This window comes from Sus scrofa, chromosome 15 (genome assembly GCF_000003025.6).
Source record: "Sus scrofa isolate TJ Tabasco breed Duroc chromosome 15, Sscrofa11.1, whole genome shotgun sequence".
In the NCBI taxonomy this organism is placed as follows: domain Eukaryota; kingdom Metazoa; phylum Chordata; class Mammalia; order Artiodactyla; family Suidae; genus Sus; species Sus scrofa.
This window is the reverse complement of record NC_010457.5, coordinates 77,668,973-77,691,072: the sequence shown is the minus strand read 5'-3', so window position 1 is coordinate 77,691,072 and position 22,100 is coordinate 77,668,973. Positions and strand designations below refer to the sequence as shown.

The 22,100-nt window shown below is 38.9% G+C and overlaps 1 protein-coding gene across 3 annotated transcripts in view; it reads right to left on the bottom strand.

Moving 5' to 3' along the window:
• The window catches only part of CYBRD1 (cytochrome b reductase 1), a 46,018-nt gene that overhangs the window by 4,069 nt on the left and 19,849 nt on the right, over positions 1-22,100 (bottom strand). For all 3 annotated transcript variants that reach the window (XM_005671928.3, NM_001128452.1, XM_005671927.3), the window contains 1 exon segment: positions 813-967. In XM_005671928.3, coding sequence (XP_005671985.1) covers positions 813-967 — 155 coding nt within the window.

Here is a 22,100-nt window from a genome sequence, read left to right as displayed (position 1 = left end):
CACGCCACAGAGTCTTGAATGTATCTGCTCAAAATACACACTGGTATGGCTTCAACATAAATCCCTTTAAGGCTTGATAATATGGAGAAATTTAAGTGAGGCCATAATTCACTCAATGGACTAGTATGAAATCATTAAAAATCATAAGTATGAAAATAATTTATTATCGGAGTTCCCGTCGTGGCGCAGTGGTTAACGAATCCGACTAGGAACCATGAGGTTGCGGGTTCGGTCCCTGCCCTTGCTCAGTGGGTTAACGATCTGGCGTTGCCGTGAGCTGTGGTGTAGGTTGCAGACGTGGCTTGGATCCCGCGTTGCTGTGGCTCTGGCGTAGGCCGGTGGCTACAGCTCCGATTCAACCCCTAGCCTGGGAATCTCCATATGCCGCTGAAGCGGCCCAAGAGATAGCAACAACAACAACAAAAGACAAAAAGACAAAAAAAATTAAAAAATAAAAAAAAATAAAAATTTATTATCTAAAACACTTGTATTACTTAAAATTGAAAAAAGGACACACAAACATATGCATGCCATAATTACAATTAATATAAAAACATGCACATCAAAAGGACTGCAAGAACATGCATAACTTTAATAATAAAGAATGGTACAATCTGTTCGACTGGTTTTTCTTCCAAGCATTATTAATGCTAAATTACCTGTATAATATATTTTTTAAAATAAATATTTAACCTTTTTTATTTTCAACCTTTAAAAATTTTGCTACATTTATATTATATTCATTCAATGAACAAGTATTTAACATTCTGTCACATAACTACTGCAATTAGGAAAACTATGAACAAACTTACAGGGCAAAAATCAGTTTCTCGGTCACTCCCATAAGTACTGTTGCAATCACTGTTCCAAAGATGAGAAGTCCAGAATAAACGTGTATGGGCATGAGAAGTGCTCGGAGAGAAAGTGGAGCCCAAGGAAGCAGAAAGACAAAAAAACCTAGAAGCAGCTAAACACCGAAAAGTACAAAGGTTATCCTTTATAAGTTTTAACTAATTTAAAAATTATCATAAAGAAATTGTATGAAATGAAAAAAATTTCGTGTAAAACTGGCACACACACACAAAAAACAAAAAAACAATGGCATAAGATGAAGTTTCCCCACTCCAGTTCCACTCAAAAGTGACGCCTACTATCACTTCCTCAAGTATCCTTCCAGAAAAATTTCTATGATGAACAAGCGCGTGCGTGCGTGTGTGTGTGCGTGTGTGTGTGTGTGTGTGTGTGTGTGTGTTTAAAGAGAGAGGGAGTTTTTTGAAGTGTAAGTGGCATTTTACTATATATATTTGTTCTGCATATTGCTTTTTTCCTTAGCAGTATATCTTAAGAGATATTTTCATATCAACACATGCTTATAATAGTTTATTCTTTAATGGCTAATGTTTTATGTTAAAACTCTAACTTAAATTATTCAGTTCCCTATCAATGGACATTTCCAGTTTTTTGCTGTCACTAACAAGGCTACAGTGAACATTCCAAACATTCTCACTTTTTTATTTTTATCCATTTCCTTCAGGCTGCCAAGTAGGAAGGGAAGACAAGATTTTTAAGTCACTAAACCCAAAACAATAGGACATATTTCTTCAGTTCAACATAAGAAAACTCTGTGGAAAAAACCTGAAAATTTTGTTTGACGAGGAAGAAATGAATTCTGCAGAAAATTCCATTTCCCTGATGATTAAATCTCTAGTGGGATAACTCTGCAGAGAAGACAAGATTCTTACATAAACTAAAGTCTGTGAATGCGCTCACAATTTTATTTTGTTGCCCCACATCCCTGTACATTAAGTACTCTCTTCTCCTCAAGAAAATGGAGATGACTTAGTGACCAATGAGTTACTGAGTTTAAAGGAACTTTTTTTTTTTCTCAGATAATCTCTTTGGGATCTAGCACCCCAACAAAACGACTATGAGAAGAGAGGAGAATGAGAGGAAACACTAGCATCGCTGTTCATTTTTCCTGGTTGAGATCAAAGGACTAATGGAGATGGAGAAGAATGAAAGCAGAAGGGGCATGATGCCCTGAAGCATATTTAGAATCAGCTTTTTTTTTTTTTTTCTTTTTGCCTTTTCTAGGGCCGCTCCCACGGCATATGGAGGTTCCCAGGCTAGGGGTCAATCGGAGCTGTAGCCACCGGCCTACGCCAGAGCCACAGCAACGCGGGATCTAACCTACAACACAGCTCACGGCAATGCCAGATCCTTAACCCACTGAGCAAGGCCAGGGATTGAACCCGAAACCTCATGGTTCCTAGTTGGATTCGTTAACCACTGCGCCACAGCAGGAACTCCTAGAATCAGCTTAAAGGCAACAGGGATGAATGGAAAGCAACTGAAAATGCACTGGATAAGCTGATTTGGATGTTTTACTGTCCATTAATACCACAACTCCTGAATATATTAGAAACAGTTCAGAGTTCCATTGGAGGTTCAGAATGTTCCTAATTCTCCTTCAGTGATCTTTAGTATTCTTTTAATATCAAATGGCAAGCATCCTGATGTACAAGTTGTGCTTTCTGTATAAAAATGTGTCTTTGGCAGGTGAGTGACTGCCAAAGATTTAGCACAAATATATATTTCTATGAATAAGTTATTACATTTTTTTCTGTGACTTACCCATGGGAATATATTTTTCCATATTCCTATTTTCCTGCCTCTTCTATTCCTAAGATTCCTATTGTTTTGAATCTCTCTTACTGTTTTCTCTTATTCTTTCAAGATGTATCGTGTGTGTCTCTTGTAATCTGTAGAGCTCAATGATCTAAGTAGATGGGACATCAGAAATTTGCTCACAGGGCCCCAAGACAATTTAACTCCTCTAAATTGTACTTTTACCATGAACACATTTTTTTTTTCAACAATAGAAAATTATTTTTAAAAGGAAAGGAAGGAGTTCCTGTTGTGGCTCAGCAGTTAACGAATCTGACTAGGAACCATGAGGTTGCAGGTTTGATCCCTGGCCTCACTCAGTGGGTTAAGGATCTGGCATTGCTGTGAGCTGTGGTGTTGCCATGAGCTGTGGTGTGGGTCACAGACGCATTTCAGATATGGCATTGCTGTGGTGTTGGCTGGCGCTATAGCTCCAATTAGACCCTAGTCTGGGAACCTCCATATGCCACAAGTGTGGCCCTAAAAAAGACCAAAAAAAAAAAAGGAAGAAAGAAAAAATTTATAGAATGTCTAACTTTGATGGAAAGTGTTACAAACAACACAAATTTATAACATAATAACTTATAAACATTTAAAATTTATATTAATCATTTTTTATTTCCTTTTAACCATCTTAGCCTTACTATCTCACAAATAATATGGCAACTTAAAACCTAGTGGACTGGAGTTCCCATCGTGGTGCAGTGGAAACTAATATGACTAGGAACCATGAGGTTGTGGATTTGATCCTGGCCTCACTCAGCGGATTAAGGATCCAGCATTGTCATGAGCTGTGATGTAGGTCACAGATACAGCTCAGATCTGGCATTGCTGTGCCGTGTCGTAGGCTGGCATCTACAGCTCCAATTTGATCCCTAGCCTGGGAACTTCCATATGCCATAGGTGCAGCCCTAAAAAGACAAAAGTCAAAAATAAATAAATAAATAAATATAAAAATAAAAACTTAGTGGACTGAATATTACAAAATCCCTTGGTCCCTTTAAGTCAGTATTCTTTCCTTTTTTTTTTTTTTTTTTTTTTTTTTTGTCTTTTTGCCATTTCTTGGGCTGCTCCCGCGGCATATGGAGGTTCCCAGCTAGGGGTCTAATCGGAGCTGTAGCTGCTGGCCTACAGCAGAGCCACAGCAACGCGGGATCCAAGCTGCATCTGCACCTATACCACAGCTCACGCAATGCCGATCCTTAACCCACTGAGCAAGGGCAGGGATCAAACCCGCAACCTCATATTCCTAGTTGGATTTGTTAACCACTGACCACAACCGGAACTCTAAGTCAGTATTTCTTGAAGTGTTCACAGAAGACCTTCATCAGAAACTCTTATTAAGGTGTTTATTTAAAAGATCCCTAGGCCACATCCTACATCAGCATTTCTAGAAGTAGGGTCCAGGATCTGCATTTTGATGGAACACCAATATGGTTCTTAATACATATTAAAGTCTGAAAACAGCTGCTTTTGATTCACTCAAACTATTTCAGAGATAGGGGTTAAGTACAGTCTGGAAAATTCGTAAAAGTGAAGGCAGTAGAATCTTTTGTCACCTTCAGTCTACAAAACTTATTAAGTACTATAGTGTTTAGGAACCATCACATACAGAAAACTGCTCTTAGCCACAACAGAATTTTTAGGCAAGCTAAAGAAAAGTAAAATTTCATTTAAAAAGTTATTATTTGGGAGTTCCCATAGTGGCACAGTAGAAGCAAACCTGCCAGTATCCATGAGGTTGTGGGTTCGATCCCCGGCCTTGCTTAGTGGGCCAGGAGCTGTGGTGTAGGTCTCACATTGATCCCAACGTGCTTGGATCCCACGGGGTGGTGTAGATCCCAACGTGGCTTAGATCCCACATTGCTATGGCTGTGGTGTAGGCCGGCAACTACAGCTCTGAATGGACCCCTAGCCTGGGAACTTCCCGATGCCATAAGTGTGGGCCGAAAAAGACCAAAAAAAGTTATTTAGCATTTACACTGTATTAGGTATTATAAGTAACCTAGAGATGATTTAAAGTATACCAGAAGATATGCATAGGTTATATGCAAATACTATGGCAGTTTATATATAGGACTTAAGCATTTGTGGATTTGGAACCAATCATTTGTGGATACTGAAGGATAATTGTTCACTCATTCCTTCATTTAAAGCACACATTTCTGAGTCCCATCTCTAGAGTTTCTGAGTCAGTAGGTCTGGAGTAGAACCTGAGAATCTGTATTGCTAACTTCCCTGGTGATTCTAATGCTGCCATTCTAGGCACCACAGTTTGAGAAGCTCTATCTTAGGTCATTTGTAAGCTGTGTTTTTCAAACATAACAGCACATTTCTTCTGGGGTAAAACATCTAATCAAAACTAACTATAATATGTTCATAGTTTTTTATAGAAAGAAATGACAGGCATTCAAACTGGACACTAAGTTTCCTGTCAATACCCTACATCTTCTTGCTGCACTGTCTTTCATCACCTTTTCATCCACCTGGTAATTCTCAACCTGGCTCAGCCATCCTCAAGACAACTCCTGGTCTACCAGTACCACTGGAGTTAACCACACAGTCAAGGAGACGATCCCGATGTAGTCTCTGTAAGGATGTGGGTTTGATTTCTGGTCTCTTAGTGGGTTAAGGACCTGGTGTTGCACAAGTTTCAGCATAGGTTGCAGATATGGCTCAGATCTGGTGTTGCCATGGCTGTGGTGAAGGCTGGGAGCTGTAGCTCCGATCTGACCCTTAGCCCTGAAACTACCACATGCAGCAGTTACAGCTGTAAAAAGAAAAAAAAAAAAAAAAAGGGAGACTACTATTGCTATAAATTCATGGTTATGATGCTCATGATTATAAGCTCTTGAATGCTGCTCAATAATCCTTCTCTTCTCTGATTTATCAACTGGTCCTCCATGCTCCAGTTTAGGCTCTCTTGTGCACCTCCCCACTATTGGCAGATGATCCTACTACTACCGCATGAGAAAAGCAGGCAATTTCAACTCTCCCTCTTTTTCAATGGCCTCACGCACAGCATATGGAAGTTCCTGGGCCAGGGATCAAATTCGAGTTTATGCCACAGCTGGATCCTTAACCCACTGTGTCAGGCTGGGTAATGAACCCGCACTGCTACAGAGACAATGTCGAATCCTTAACCTGATTCTACAGCAGGAACTCCAAGAGTGTCATTTCTCTGCCAGCAAACCAAACAAAGCAAAAATCATCCCAAGCCAACAATTCCTTCCCTTCTTCAATTATAATGGAGTTGGTATCCTCCAATTTTCCAGCAGTCTCTGTAATCTGCTTCTTGAAGACACAGCTATAAAAAATTATTTCCTCTCTCTAGTATTCACTGCCTTTTCCTTTCTGTTGGTGCTATCCTGTGAGCATGTACAAACTTCTCACAATGAAACAAAGTAAAAAAAAAAAAAGGCACTCAAGTGCCTGCCTTGACTCCTGTCTCTGACTGGTAACCACCCTCTCTCTCCTTCCCTTCTTACTCAAACCTCTTGATTGACTTGCCTCTATTTGCTCACTGTAAATAAAGGAGAAAAAAAGAGAGTTCTGTTCAATATTCTATTCTGCAAGGATTAACCTACTGCACTAACTGACCAACAGACTGAGGAAATGAAGACAAAAACAGAATGCTCTGGGTTTTGAACAAAAAGTCCTCTTAATGAGTTAGATACATGTATCTTGAGAAGAATTCTAATGAACCAGTATTCTCACATCTTCTCATACATGAGAGAGCACTAAAATCATAAACTTGAGATATCCATTCTCTCTAACAGTAATCTTTTACCGAGATGTATACGTGACTGCACATATTCTCCAGCCCTAAATCACATGTACACTGGCTTCTCCTACATTTATTTGGAGTAGTTTACTCAGAGCCACCAAGTGGCTGTCCCCCAGGCTACAGTCCTCAGTTAAGACCTTGAATAAAACTTAAACTCACAACTCTCATGTTGTGCATTTTTCTTTCAGTTGGCATTTTTGGCAACCATGAAGGGACACAGAGCAGACTTTCTCCTTCAGCCCAATGCTACCAGAATTCAGAGCCTTGGTACGAGCAAGGGCCCCTTATGCTTGTCTGCTTCCTTGATTCCAGACAACTGAGTGAGTCTTTCTTGGGTCTTAGATCTCCTGTTTTGGTTGAGAATCCTGAGTTTTATTTGGTGGTGGATAAACTTGCTATGAGGAGGAGGTTTTCCGTGAAATTAAGGCAAATCAGGAAGAGGTACCCAAATTCTCAGTGGAAAGACACTGAGAAGGTTGCTCATTTGAATGACACTGAGAAGGTGCAGGCTAAGTGAGTGGATATAGGGCTGAGGTGGGTGTCCTTCCTCGAATTGGCTACTTTAACAGTTTGTTGGCATAAAAGTGATGATAACTTATGAGATATTTTAGCTCTAAAGACAAGGGACAATAGCTCCTCCTGGCCAGCTATGGCTTTCTCAGGCAACCTAGAAACTTAGGGAAGTAGAGACAAATTCTTGTACCATGCAGTGGACCGATAGGGAAACTCATTCATTAATTAAAAAATAACTTGTCTGGGGTTGCACTTTAAGAATCAGCCATCCAGTGCTCCACATCACCATGGCAGTTTTAGACTGCCAGAGAGAAAGGCCGATGCACATAAAAGAGCTGAAATAACTCTAGGATGATACCTGGAGAAGTTAAACTCACAAAATAGCACACTGGCCCACCACAGTTTCAACAGTAATTTTATCCTGACAAACCAACATCAAAAGGGAAATAAGGTTTCCCAAACAGAAGAGGAGGCACCAGATAATCGATCTCTAACACATCAGTCAGGTTTATGTACATATGAGCTGATACTTCTAAGTACTTACTTAGATAGGAAAACTATGCTAAAGGAGATCTTTCCATGAAATGGCCAAAACAGGGCTCTTTCATCATTCTGCATAGGCAGCAAGGAACACTAACTTGAAAAAACCCAAACCCATCTTTTTGAAATTCTGACGCCAAGGAAATAAAAGTCCTTCTTAGAAGGAGCTTACATTTGTCTCCCTGTGCCTTTGAGACGTAAATGTTTTACCAGGTCTTCTCAGGAAACATTTATCTAGACCATTCCCAATTCCTGAGACTGAGGGGGAAAATGGGAAAAGAAGCCGTTTTAAAGTCAAGCGAGCAAACTCATTCCAACTGTTCTTTATATATACATTAGTGAGTTTTATACTGTAACATCTCATTCATAACTAAATTTTAAAATGAAGCTATGCGGGAGTTTCTGTTGCGGCTCAGTGGTTAACGAATCCGACTAGGAACCATGAGGTTTCGGGTTCGATCCCTGGCCTTGCTCAGTGGGTTGAGGATCCGGCGTTGCCCTGAGGTGTGGTGTAGGTTGCAGACGCGGCTCGGATCCCGAGTTGCTGTGATTCTGGTGTAGGCCAGCGCAATAGCTCCGATTAGACCCCTAGCCTGGGAACCTCCATATGCCGCGGCCATGGTCCTAGAAAAAAGGCAAACAAACAAACAAACAAAAATAAGATAAAATAAAATAAAATGAAGCTATGAGATCTGTGGTTGTGTCTATCTGCAGGTCTGTGTGTATGTTATAGATATGACATGTTTCTACCTTTGAGTGGTATTATCAAATTTAATTTGTAAAAGACCTCTATTTAATTGGCTTAAAAGAAAATGCCTATAAGTTAAATATTTCTAAATGTAATAGAAACAAACCCAATGTTTTTCAAGATCATGTAATCTAGGATTAAAGCAAGTTTCAGTTTGTTGGTTTAATAGGCCTAACTTTAGAGTTAACAACACTAAATGTAAAACATTTATTGGACCTAGGTTTAATCAAAAGTCACATAAGTTCATATTATCTCTGTTACAAAATCTGTCAGAAAAATAATTTGGCATGATGATATTTTCATAAGTAAATTAAATGTAAATTAAATAAGACATTTTAGGTAAACCCTTTAAGAATAATTATGTTCTATGATAAATCTAACTAAAAATAATTTCTCCAAATCATTTTGGTAACTTGAAACTTTACGATTTTGCTACATTAAGCTAAATGATAGGAATTCAATAAATGTCTGGATCATTCTATATAAAATGAAATACTGAAACATTAATTGCTAAGCAAGTCTAAATTTACCTACTTTTGTCTTATTAGAGAAAATTAAAGATGTTTGGTTTTTTTCAGACACTTGTCTTACACCATGTTGAGAAAAAAAATTATGCTACAAGGAAATACATGTTTCTATAAATTATAAAATGTGTTTATAAGTTTGCCAATCAAGAAATTCTGATGTGACAGTCAGTTCATAATTGCTTACTTCTTTGTTTTTTATTTTTTTCTTTCTAGGGTTGCACGCGTGGCATATGGAAGGCTAGAGGTTAAATCGGAGCTGCATATGCCACAGCCACAGAAATGTGGCATCTGAGCTGCATCTGCAACCTACACTGCAGCTCATGGCAATGCTGGATCCTTAACCCACTGAACGAGGCCAGGGATTGAACCCACATCCTCCTGGATACTAGTTGGGTGCGTTACTGCTGACCACAAGAGGAACTCCCATAATTGCTTACTTCTTAGTTTTTACTAGCAATTACAGAGTAGCAATGAGACCTGCTGTGTAGCACTGGGAACTATGTCTAGTCACTTATGATGGAGCATGATAATGTGAGAAAATAGAATGTGTACATGTATGTGTAACTGGGTCACCATGCTATACAGTAGGAAAAAAAATGTATTGGGGAAATAACAATTAAAAAAATAAAAACAAAAATAAAAAGATTTTTAAAGATTAAGAATTCTAATTAAATTATATAATTAAAACTAATGACATTAATACAGAAAATATCTTTATTTGCAAGAAAAAAAGGTGTAGGAACTGGAAATACGTTTTGTTAAGGGAAAATAAATTAATTTTGTCCTAAAAAGATGTTAAAAGGAGACACATATTCTGTTCTAAAGAGAGGTTAAAAGGAGAGCATAGGATAAAAACCTGGAGGTAAAGTAAATTATAGAAAGTTTGTGGAAAAGAAATCCTGAGAAAAGAATTTTGTGCACAGTCAGGACTGTCTAAGATTAGAATAAATTTAACTGAGCAAATGAATGTTAATATTAAAGATTAATTAAGGTGGTACAAAAACTAGAACTTAGTTTTCTTTCTGTTAAGAGGACAAAGTTTTCTCATAATATTGACCTGTCTTGACAAGAGATTGTAAAGTTTATTTACCTTTTAAGTAATCTGCTGTAACCACCTGTATTTGCTTTCGAAATCATTTATTATGACTTTAGTTAGGTGAATAAGCATTGTTTCACAGTGACTGTGACCCTATTGGACCAGTGTTTTAAAACCTTCAGGAGTGCCTGCTGTGGCTTTATGGGTTAAGAATCTGGCTGCAGCAGCTTGGGTAGCTGTGGAGACGTGGGTTTGATCCCCTGACTGGCACAGTGAGTTAAAGGATCTGGCACTGCCAGAGCTGCAGCACAGACTGCATGGCCCAGGAACTTCCATATGCCCCAGATACAGCCATAAACAAACAAACAAACGAAAAAAACTCTTTTGATATCCTTGACAAACTTCTCCAAGTGAAGTCCTTCTGACCTCTACCTAAGTTTGGGATGCTTCAGAGAGCCCCTGAAACATCTCAAAGAGAGATATTAAACTAATTAGGCTTATTTGATATGTTAAATTACATGGAAACATTGTGAAACAAGTGATGATAAACCTTCTTAGGGTATATTATATGGATGAAAGTTATTAATATAAATGTTCTAGAAATTATATGAAATCTCTAAAATTTGGATGTGTCCTGGTATCATGCTATCAGTTATAATTCTAATTATTATCTTAAAAAGTTGTATGTCACAGAAATAAATTTCTTGTCAGATCTTTAACCATTCATTTTAAGCCTTTCCTCATTTATAGACAGGTCTTCTTTTATTCTGGTGCTTTTTCAAACATGCTTCAACTTCAAGAAGATTTATAGAAAAGACTTTTTGAAAGCACAGGTTTCTGATAATGTTCAGATTATACCACTGAACTGGGTTAAAAAATTAAAGCAGTCTAATGAAAAATCTGATGGTTTCATAAAACTGTTAACAGAATATTAAGATCAATAAGAATTAGTTACATAGGACTGATGAACTGATAAATTTTATAACATTTATGACTTTTTGTCTGAAATATTACTGGTCCTTTTACTCTTTGCTTTTCCAGATTTAATGAAATCTTTTCTCTTGAGCTTACTGTGACTTACAGTAGCTTTGTAAATTATACCTTCGTAAATAAAGATGAAACTTTTATCTTTTTCTCTCTACCTGATCCCTTGAGAATTTGGAAATTCTCACTAGTATTCTTATTTTCATGGCAATACAGTTATAGCATAAGTTCAAGAAAAATCTGTTCTCCTTATAACAAAACACATTTGGGGAGTTCCCGTCGTGGCGCAGTGGTTAACGAATCCGACTGGGAACCAAGAGGTTGCAGGTTTGATCCCTGCCCTTGCTCAGTGGGTTAACTATCCGGTGTCGCTGTGAGCTGTGGTGTAGGTCGCAGATGTGGCTCGGATCCAACGTTGCTGTGGCTCTGGCGTAGGCTGGCGGCTACAGCTCCAATTGGACCCCTAGCCTGGGAACCTCCATGTGCCGTGGGAAGCGGCCCAAGAAATGGAAAAAGACAAAAAAAAAAAAAAAAAAAAAAAAAAAAAAAAACCCAAAAAACCAAAAAAAAAAAAAAAACCACATTTGGAAATATTGGTTATATTACCATGGCTTTGACTGGAATGTCATTTTGAGAATATGCATAAAACCAGACATGACCAGACAGCTTAAAAAAAACTAAGATGGATTTTAAAGAGCCATAAAGCTCTTTGGAAAAAAACAGCCTAATGCCTTTTTTACAGGGTTCCCAACAACCTGGCCAGGTGAGTAAAAATGTCCCTTCTTGGTAGGTGCAGGAACCTCAGGATATTTGGGAGACCTCAAGAGAGAGGAATTCCCTCAAATCTGTAGGTATTGCAGATGGCTCTGATGGCAAATCCTTGCTGTGGCTTTCCTGGCCTTGAGATGCCTTTTTAAAAGTCAATTTGAGATTCTTATGAAAAGTTCCAGCAAAATAAAATTTAAAATAGCCTATAAGATCTTTAACTATTCTTGTTACCCTTATGCAAACAACGAGGCCAAATTTATTGAAAATAGGCTTATTTTGCAAACGAGTTAGCCTGAAGTTAGCTATATTTGGTAGAAATGGAGATAGAAGAATTAGGTTTCAGTGGATATGGATATTAAGTTCTAATATTTGTTAACTGTCTTTGAGATTTGGTGAGCCTAAGACTCACTTCCTGGATAGCTCCTTATTTATAATAATGTTATATACCATTATACAATTTTAATGAATTATTAACAGGACATCCTAAACCTGAGGCTTATCACAACAATCCATCTTTGGATTAAGATCAAATGCCCCATAACCTACAACCAGGAGATTATGCATATCACAAAAGACATCATTTAAAGGACGCTTTCCAGCCTACATGTCAAGACCCTTATCAAGTATTCCTAACTAACTCATGCACAGCAAAACTAAAGGGATTCCTATTTTCCACTTAACAAGGATCTCTGCACCAAACTGGTCTATAGGGAAGACAGCTGACCTCAAAATCATCTTAAATAATGCTCAAACAGAAAAGAAATGACATCCATACCAGCACAAGAAGATGACATCAGAAACAGCTATTTCAAGATATCAAATTTGACCTATACGAATACCTATAGTGTTTTCTTGGTTTCTTGGACCTTTGCAAATGAATCAAAAGTTTTTCTATCATGAGCACAATTCTATACAGTGTTTAAAAATTCAACCAATCGTTGGGTTTTATGGTCAATTGCTTTGGTGGATTTCTCTTCTCCAAGACCCTGATTGGATGTCCCTAGAAAATTTAGTTTAGAAGAAAGAAGTTATAGTTCTATTTGGGCCACTAATGATATTACTAGATGGGATCCCTTTACTCGGCCAACGAATCATACTTGCTCTGACCCTGGATTTAAATATGAATTTTCTTTTTTTTTTTTTTTTGGTCTTTTGTCTTTTTTTTTGTTGTTGTTGTTGTTGTTGCTATTTCTTGGGCCGCTCCCGCGGCATATGGAGGTTCCCAGGCTAGAGGTCTAATTGGAGCTGTAGCTGCCAGCCTACGCCAGAGCCACCACAACGCGGGATCCGAGCCACGTCTGCAACCTACACCACAGCTCACGGCAACGCCGGATCATTAACCCACTGAGCAAGGGCAGGGACCGAACCTGCAACCTCATGGTTCCTAGTCGGATTCGTTAACCACTGCGCCACGACGGGAACTCCATGAATTTTCTTTAAAGGGTATTCAAGCTCAGTCAGAACAGAAAGCTAAATTTCAGTCAAAAAACATAACTTCAAATATTAGGAGGGATACTCCCTTAGTTATGGGATAGATATATACATGGGTAACACCAGGCTGTAGTCACTTAAGTTTAAAAACTCCCTTATGTTGGGAACAATGAAATCATACTAAGGATAAGCACCCAAATAACACTAGGAAATTGGCTGGGTGGTTTATGAACAACATCAACATATCATTACCCTTAACGATAGTGATGGTATGGCACAGACTGGGTTTCATGACCAGAGATATACTGGGTAGCATCTAATGGAACTCAATGGATTTGCAGCACCAATTTATGGCACTGGCTTCAGGCACAATGGATAGGAAGATATACCCTGGGAGTCCCTGGGGCTCAAAGCTACAAGCCTGTCAATTTGGACATGACTTTCAATATCCTATAGCATCCCAAGGGGGCACTTGAGCTATAATTCAGACTGAAAGCTGTGTCTTTATGCCTGATGAATCCTCTAATATAACACATTTAATGTGCCACATGAAAAATCGGATTTCTGTCTTAAGTGAACCTCTTCCTAGCCTTGATGATCTTTTTCTTTTTTTTGGTTTGTTTTTTTTAGGGCCAGACCTGCAGCCTGTGGAAGTTCCCAGGCTAGGGGTCGAATTAGAGCTGCAGCTGCCAGCCTATGCCACAGCCATAGCAACCCAGGATTTGAGCTGCATCTGCGACTTACACCGAAGCTCATAGCAACAACTGGATCCTACCCCACTGAATGAGGCCAGGGATTGAATCCGCATCCTCACAGATACTAGTCAGGTTCGTAACTGCTGAGCCACAATGGGAACTCCCACCATGATGATCTTTTAAAGAGCTGGTTTGGTTCTGGAAGTTCTTGACTTAAATTCTTACTTATGACCTTATAAATGCTACCAGCTATATTATATTCTGCCTATTATCAAGACTTTTGCTTTTTGTTTGTTTGTTTTGGCCATGTCCAAAGTATAAAGATATAACCAGGCCAAGGACCGTCCCACATCACAGCTGTAACACGAACCACAGCAATGACAACACTGGATCCTTAACCTGCTGAGCCATGCTGAGCCACGAGGGAATGCCTCTTGTTTCTTATTTTACTTAGTGTGTAACTGAGCTTCCAACAAAATTAATGACTAGGTAACTTGAAATGACAGACCAGTTATATAGTTCTATATAAGATCAAAATAATTCTAACAGTGTAACTTTTAGATGCAGGAAGAAGCAATAGAGAGAACCATTTGCTGGACCATAACAGACCTATGGGTGGCCCCAAGGCTCTTAGGGCTCCCATTAGGAGGGCTCAATTTAGTCACTGAATGAAATCTTCACTATCAACAAAATCCTCACTTGACCTAGGAATGAGCCTTCCTAATGCCACGAGTCAGATTGGTTAAAAAATGCCTCCCAAACCTGGGTTGAATTTATAACCAAAAAGGGAGAACAGTAAACAAAGGAGAACAAAAGAGTGTTTTTGTTCAGCAGACTGACAGTGTACCCTGTGCTTCAGACAGAGGAAATGAAGACAAAAACAGGATGCTCTGTGCTTTGACAAACAGGCCCCTTAGGTAGTTAAATGTGTATCTCAAGAAGAATTCTATGAAGCCCAGATTTTTGCATCTTCCCTTATATTAAAAAAAAAAAAAACTATAATCATAAACTTGAGACACTTGTTATTTGTGACCAGCAGTAATCCTTTACTGGAATGTAACCTAATGCACATATTCCCAAACCCCAAATCACTTATATACAGGCTTCCCTCCTACCTCTTTGGAGCTACTGAGTGGTTGTCTCCCAGGGTATAGCCCTCAGTAAGACCCTTAGTAAAACAAACTCATAGATCTTACGCTGTGCATTTTCTTTCAGTCGGTATCACCTTCCATTCCCTGTTCAATCTCCTGATATCTGGCTTCTGCCTTCCAAAGAAATTGCTCCCCAGGGTCGTCAGTGACTTCCAGTCACTAAATCCAATGGATAGTTTTTAGACCTTATTTTCCCTGACCTCCCAGAAACATCTGGCACTCTTAAGCCCTCTCCTCCTCCTCTAATGCTCCCTTTTTCAGCCCCTACTTGCTTAAACCTCTAAGTGATTCTCCTTCCCCAAATCACTGACTTTCTAAATCTCATTAACTGTATCTCCTGAAAATCTTTAGGAGATTGCTAAAGATATCTAACTTTGCTAACTGCTATTGCTGCTCCTCCAAGCCACCATCGTTTTCACAGGATCTATAAACATTTGAACCTAGTCTCCCTAAATTTACTCCTGTGCAGCCTCCAATCCATCTTCCATACCCTGCTCCAGGCAGCTCGGCCTCCTTCCTGTTCCTCAAATAAAGCTGACTTTTACCCACATACTATTCCATGCATAGAGCACTCGCTCCCATTTCACCACCAACCTCATGATTCCTGGTGTGGATCTGACTTCCTTTATCCTCTATACCATGTGAGAGCTCTCCAAGAACACTCCTGATTTACCAAATACTCAATGACCTGTCTTCCCTTGAAATCTTCATGAGGGCAAAGAGCATGTCTCTTTGGGTCCCTCTCTTTTGGGACCCTTCACAGTCCAGTAAGGTATCCAATACATAACAGGTATTTAACTCTGTTGAATAAATGGATGGATTCATGAATAAGATTTCACTGATAACAAAATGAATGTTCTGAACCATGAAGGTGCCTCTGATCCACACCTGAAATTAAAAATGCCATCTTCAGGTCATAAAGAGCCTAGCACAAGACTTAGACCTCTAATAACAACAGCTGACTTGTGTCATTCCAGGAGGCTAAGCCCTAGGCCAAGCGTTTCCATGCATTATTTATCTTTGGTTTCTATGATGTTGTCAAAGATGTATCAAAGTCTTAGTTTATGGGTGAGTGAACTAAGTCCAGAAAAGTTCAATAACATGCCCAAGGTCACCATCTATGCATAGATGTACCTGATTCAAATGGAGGTTTTCCTGACTCCAAGTCCTATGTTCTTAAATAGTACTTGCTCCCTGGAGTTGAGCAAGGTAGAAACAAGGGCTAAATTTTCTACTGCTAAACAAAAGTCATGAAGTTGTGACATGACATTTTTGAGAAGCCTAGTTAGCACACAAATAAAACGACAGGAGATAAGAATCTGAATATTTCAGGAGTTCCCATCGTGGCTCAGCGGAAACGAATCGGACTAGCATCCGTGAGGACGCAGGTTCAATCCCTGGCCTTGCTCAATGGGTTAAGGATCTGGCGTGGCCATGAGCTGTGGTGTAGGATGCAGACATGGCTTGGATGACATGTTGATGTGGCTGTGGTGAAAGCCAGCAGCTATAATTCCATTTGACCCCTAGCCTGGGAACCTCCATATGCCACAGGTGGGTCCTAAAAAGACCAAAATAAATAAATAAATAATCTGAATATTTCAGAGAGCAAAAGAGAATCTTGAGATAATTAAAAATGTTTTCACTTCACTCGTTTTAACATGAGAAAATCTATTGATGTAATTACTGCATTAACAGATTAAAGAGGAAAAACCATATTCATCTCAACATATACAGAAAACACATTCAATAAAATTCTACATTCATTCATGATTTCAAAAAAAACTCCACAAAACCTTTTCACAAACTATAATAAGAAATGTGAAGCACATGTACTGAATAGTGAAATACTAGAGGCATTCTCTTTAAAATAAGAACAATTCGAAGATTCTTTTTTTTTTTTTTTTTTTTTTTTGTCTTTTTTTAGGGCTCCACCCTCAGCATATGGAAGTTCCCAGGCTGGGGAATGAATCAGAGCTACAGCTGCTGGCCTACGCCACAGCCACAGCAATGCCAGATCCGAGCTACGTCTGCAACCAACAACACAGCTCACAGCAACGCTGGATCCTTAACCCACTGAGTGAGACCAGGGATCAAACCCATGTCCTCATGGATACTAGTCGGGTTCGTTAACGCTGAGCCACAATGGGAACTCCCCGAAGATTCTTATCTCTACTATTCTATTCTTTGTAAATACTTCTATATACTCCTATATACTTCAAAACTTCTATACTCTTTCAATCCTGTATGGCACTGGCTAGGATGCAGGGGAAAGAATGTATGACAAAACTGTCATTGCAGAAAAGTGGCAAGGACAGGGACAATTCAATACAAGATACCAAGGAAAGAGTCTATTGATACGAGAAAAAAAGAAGTTAGAGAACCATAACACATCATGAACTAAAATTAATTCTAGATGAATTAAGTACTTAAATATCAAAGACAAGACTTTAACACTCTTAATTAAAAAAAAGCATGATAAATTAAAATTTTCACTAATATTACTGTAATGTAACCTCTTGCCTAGTGCAGGCTTTTCTCTTAGGCCAGCTGTTCTCAAATATTGGCACACATCTGGATCACCTGGCGGGCCTACAAAAGCACAAATTCCTGAGCCCCACACCCCCGAGTTTTCTGATCTAAGAGGTTTGGGGTAGAACCTAAGAATCTGGTTTGTTTTGGTAGGAAAGGATTTCATAAACAAATCATCAAAACAAAACAAAAAATAATAACCTTAAAGGAAAACATGATTAACTTATTTCATTAAAACTGAGAATTTGTTTATCAAAAATACTAACAAAAGAGAGAAAACACAAGCTCCAAAATGGAAGATATATGCAATACATACAAACGAAAAGGAATCTGACACAGAACGTCTACAAATCTTTAGGAAGAAGTAAAACAAACTCATTTCATAAATGGACAAAAGACAGGAACAGTTTTTTTTTTTTTTTAGAGGTGAAACATAAGTAATCAGTGAAATAAACAACACTGCCGTAAGAAGACATCATTTTATACCCACTAGTTTCACAATATTTAAAAAGTTTGAAGAGGTCACATGTTGGCAAGGATGTGCCATGTGAGAGCTCTTATTTGCTGCTGGTAGGAACATTAACTGGGATCAAACGCTATGGAAAACAACTTTGCATTACTTTTTTTTTTTGTCTTTCTCTTTAGGGCCTCACCAGCAGCAATATGGAGGTTCCCAGGCTAGGGGTCGAATCAGAGCTGCAGCCTCCAGTCAACACCACAACCATAGCAACACCAGGTCTAAGCTGCATCTGCAACCTGCACCACAGCTCACAGCAACGCCAGATCATTAACCCACTGAGCAAGGCCAGGCAGGGATTGAACCTGCATCCTCATGGATACTAGTCAGATTCATTTCCACTGAGCCACAACCGGAACTCTGGCATTACTTTTTTAGACTAAGTATACTGTCAGAGAAACTTCTGCATATGAGGATCAAGAGATGTGTATATACATGTTCAATGCAGCACTGTTTGTAACAGAAAATAACTGAAAATAAGCCAAGTGTCTAAGAGCAAAATAGATAAGCAAACTTGTGCCTTATTTATACAGTGGAAAACAAAAGAAAAAGTGAACAAACTGTATATACCTAGAGGACTCAATATAGTAGAATGAAAAAGTTGTAATCAAATATATATATTATGATTTTTTTTTTTTAAAGTAAAAAATAGGAAGTTCCTTTGTGGCATAGCAGGTTAAAGATCCAGGGTTATCACTGCAGCATGGGTTGGATCCCTAGTCCGGGGAACTTCCACATGGCCGGAAAAAAAAAAAAAAAAAAAAAAGCCAAAACCAAACAAGTAAAAAGTAAAAAATAAACAACACATTGTTGTTTCAGAATTTACGCTATGTGGTAAATTTATAAAGAAAAGTAGGAATGAGAAGAAAACTTCTGGGGAGTTCTCACTGTGGCTCAGTGGAAACGAATCCGACAAGCATCCATGAGGTTGCAGGTTTGATCTCTGGCCTTGCTCAGTGGGTCAAAGACCTAGCATTGCCATGAGCTGTGGTGTAGGTCACAGATGTGGCTCAGATCCAGTGTTGCTGTGGCTGTGGCATAGGCTGACAGCTGTAGCTCCGATTCTACTCCTAGCCTGGGAACTTCCATATGCTGCACTTTCAGCCTTAAAAAACAAAAAAGAAAAAAAAAAAGAAACTTCTGGAGAATGGTTACCTCCAGGAGTTGGGATAGGTAGAGAGACATGGGATCAAACTGGAGATCAAACTGGAGATCAAAATGGAGAGGTTCTATGTTTTCTGAATTAAATTGGATGGTGGAATCATGAGAGTTACCTCTATTGTGCTTCATAACTTCTATATACACACAATGGTTTGTTATTTTCCTACTTATGGTTTAGATCTCATAAGTAGAAAAAAGTCTACATTTGAAATGCTTTGTAATTAATGTATAAACATGAGGAAGGGTGGGGACTTTTCTGTTTTAGTTGTATTGGTTTGGTGCTTGCCTTCGTCCTTTCCTCCCTTTATTTATTGAAACAACCTGGACATTGGCTTCATTTGCTGGGTAAATTATGACTTTGCCTAGTGGTTAAAGCAATCCCCAACAAAACTAAGGAAAGCTCTTGACAATCCTCCCCATGCTCTTCATACCCTGTAGTAGATTTGTTTCTGGAGTTGGACTTGGGAGGAATGTAAATAGACCTCATAAGGGTCTGCACAAAATTACAGCTTGCAGCTGAAGTGCACAAAGGTTCTGGCTGTGTAAGTGAGCAGCAAGCAGGCTGCTGCAGCTGCTGGGAGAGAGGGTGGGCTTTTTCTGCTCTCCACCCATAAGCGGCACCTCCTAGAACTCTACTTAGGGAGAGCGAGTGCATCGTAATTCACAAAGAGGAACAGCTTCCCCTTTTTACTCCTAACTTAAGAAAATCTAACAGAGGCATATCTCTGTCAAAGCATGTTTGGGGGCCCATGAATTTTTGCAGCTAAGAATAAGCAGGAATCTTATGAGAAAACCTAATGAGAAAGGAGCGCCTCCAAACAGTGAAGAAAGCAAGCTTAGAATTGGTTTCTTTCCATGGGTAAATGAAACGTTCTTTCCTTTAATTTCTCCCTGAGAACATCTGGGTGATTTGTTCTGTCACTTCTACAGAAAAACAATGCAAACAACTTAAAAACAGCTTGTATGCAACAAAAGAATAAAACTGGAATGCAGTCATCTTTTCCAGAATAGGAAACTATTCATCTGGTTCCTGAACGAACAACCAGAAGGCACCACACATGACATGAATATTCATAACCTGAGGTGAGGGGACACTCTTTGCTTATTTAGTTTTAAAAATTATGTACATATGATTTTTATGTAACATATGCGATTTACTTATCTTTAAAAGAGCCACATGTTCAAGCTGGAAAAACAAGATATATTAAAAATTTAATACCCTTCCAAACAATCCCCCCCACAATAGTAATTTGGTATATTCTCCCATACCTGTTTTTACGTACCTTTTTTCCCTTTCTTTCCTTCCCCCTCCCCTCCCCCCAAAATGACACTTTATACATTTCTATTCAGTATTTTTTTCTACTAAACACATCATGATTTCACTCTTGGTCAGCAGACAATGCTACATTCTTTGTAATAGCTGTCCAACATTTAACATGGAGTTCCCACAAATTATTCAACTATTCCCTTATGTTTTTGTTTTTTGTCTTTTGGCCATGCCTATGGCATGTGAAAGTTCCCGGGCCAGGGACTGAACCTGAGCCACAGCAGTAACTAGAGCCACAGCAGTGACAATACTGGACCCTTAAGCCACCTATCCACCAGGGAATTCCATAACCTTATTCCCTTACTGATGGACATTTAGGTTGCTTCCTATTTCCTGGCCGCATAAACATGGCCACACTAAAAATCTGTTTTCGAGTTCCTTTTGTGAGAGTATTTTCACAATACTATTGCTAGATTAAAGGTATAAAAATTAAAAGTATATATACACACATATATATACATATATATATTTTTGGTCTTTTTGTCTTTTTAGGGCCGCACCCGTAGCATATGGAGGTTCCCAGGCTAGGGGTCTAATCAAAGCTGTTGCTGCCAGCCTACGCCAGAGCCACAGCAATGCGGGATCTACATCTTGTCTGCGACCTACACCACAGCTCATGGCAACGCCAGATCCTTAACCCACTGAGCGAGGCCAGGGATCGAACTTGCAACCTCATGATTCCTAGTCGGATTTGTTTCTGCTGCGCCAAGATGGGAACTCCAAAAGTATATTTTAAAAAATATAGTAGATGTTAACCAACTACTTCCCTAATTTGGTGGCAATTCACTTTCCCACCAGCAGTGTAGGAAAGCACCCTTACCCCACATTCATGCCGGCAACAGACATCACTGTTGTTGTTCTGTCAGTCTCATGGGAGGAAATGGTATTTTACTGCTGTTTTAATTTACATTTCCATAACGTCTTAGTGAGGTTGGACATTTTATCATATGCTCCTTGGTGATTTAATATTTTTCTTTTTGGAACTACCATTCAATCTTTTGTTCATTGTTCTATTAGGTTGCCTTTTTATTATTAATTTTCAGGAGTTGTTTTGTATATTAAACACATTAACCCTTAACAGATGACATGATTATTCTCCATATCCCCTTGTGCAGTTCTGCTGATTTTAATATCATTTGTCACATAGACAGTTGGCCCTCTGTATTCACAGATTCAGCATCCATGAATTCCATCAACCTCAGATCAAAAATATTCAGAAATAAAACAAATTCCAGAAAGTTCCAAAAAGCAAAACTTGGAGTTCTCTTATTGTGCAGCAGGTTAAGGATAAAGCATTGTCACTGGAGCAGCCTGGGTCGCTGCTATGGTGCAGGTTTGATCCCTGGCCCAGGTAATTCCACATGCCAAAATCCCAGCCAAAATAAACAAGCAGAAACAAAAAGCAAAACTTGAATTTGCCACTGATCAGCAACTATTTATATAGGCTTTACATTGTATTTACGTATCATTTATATTGATTTGGCATTTTAGATAATCTAGAGACGATTTAAAGTATATAGGAGATGTGTGTAGATTATATGCAAACACCATGCCATTTTATTAAAGGAACTTAAGCATCCTCAGATTTTGGTGTCCCAGGGGGTCCTGGAACCAATCCCCCAAAGATACTGAGATGACTGTATTTTTTTTTTTAATTTTATGTAATGAATGGAGTTCCCATCGTGGCTCAGTGGTTAATGAACCTGACTAGGATCCATG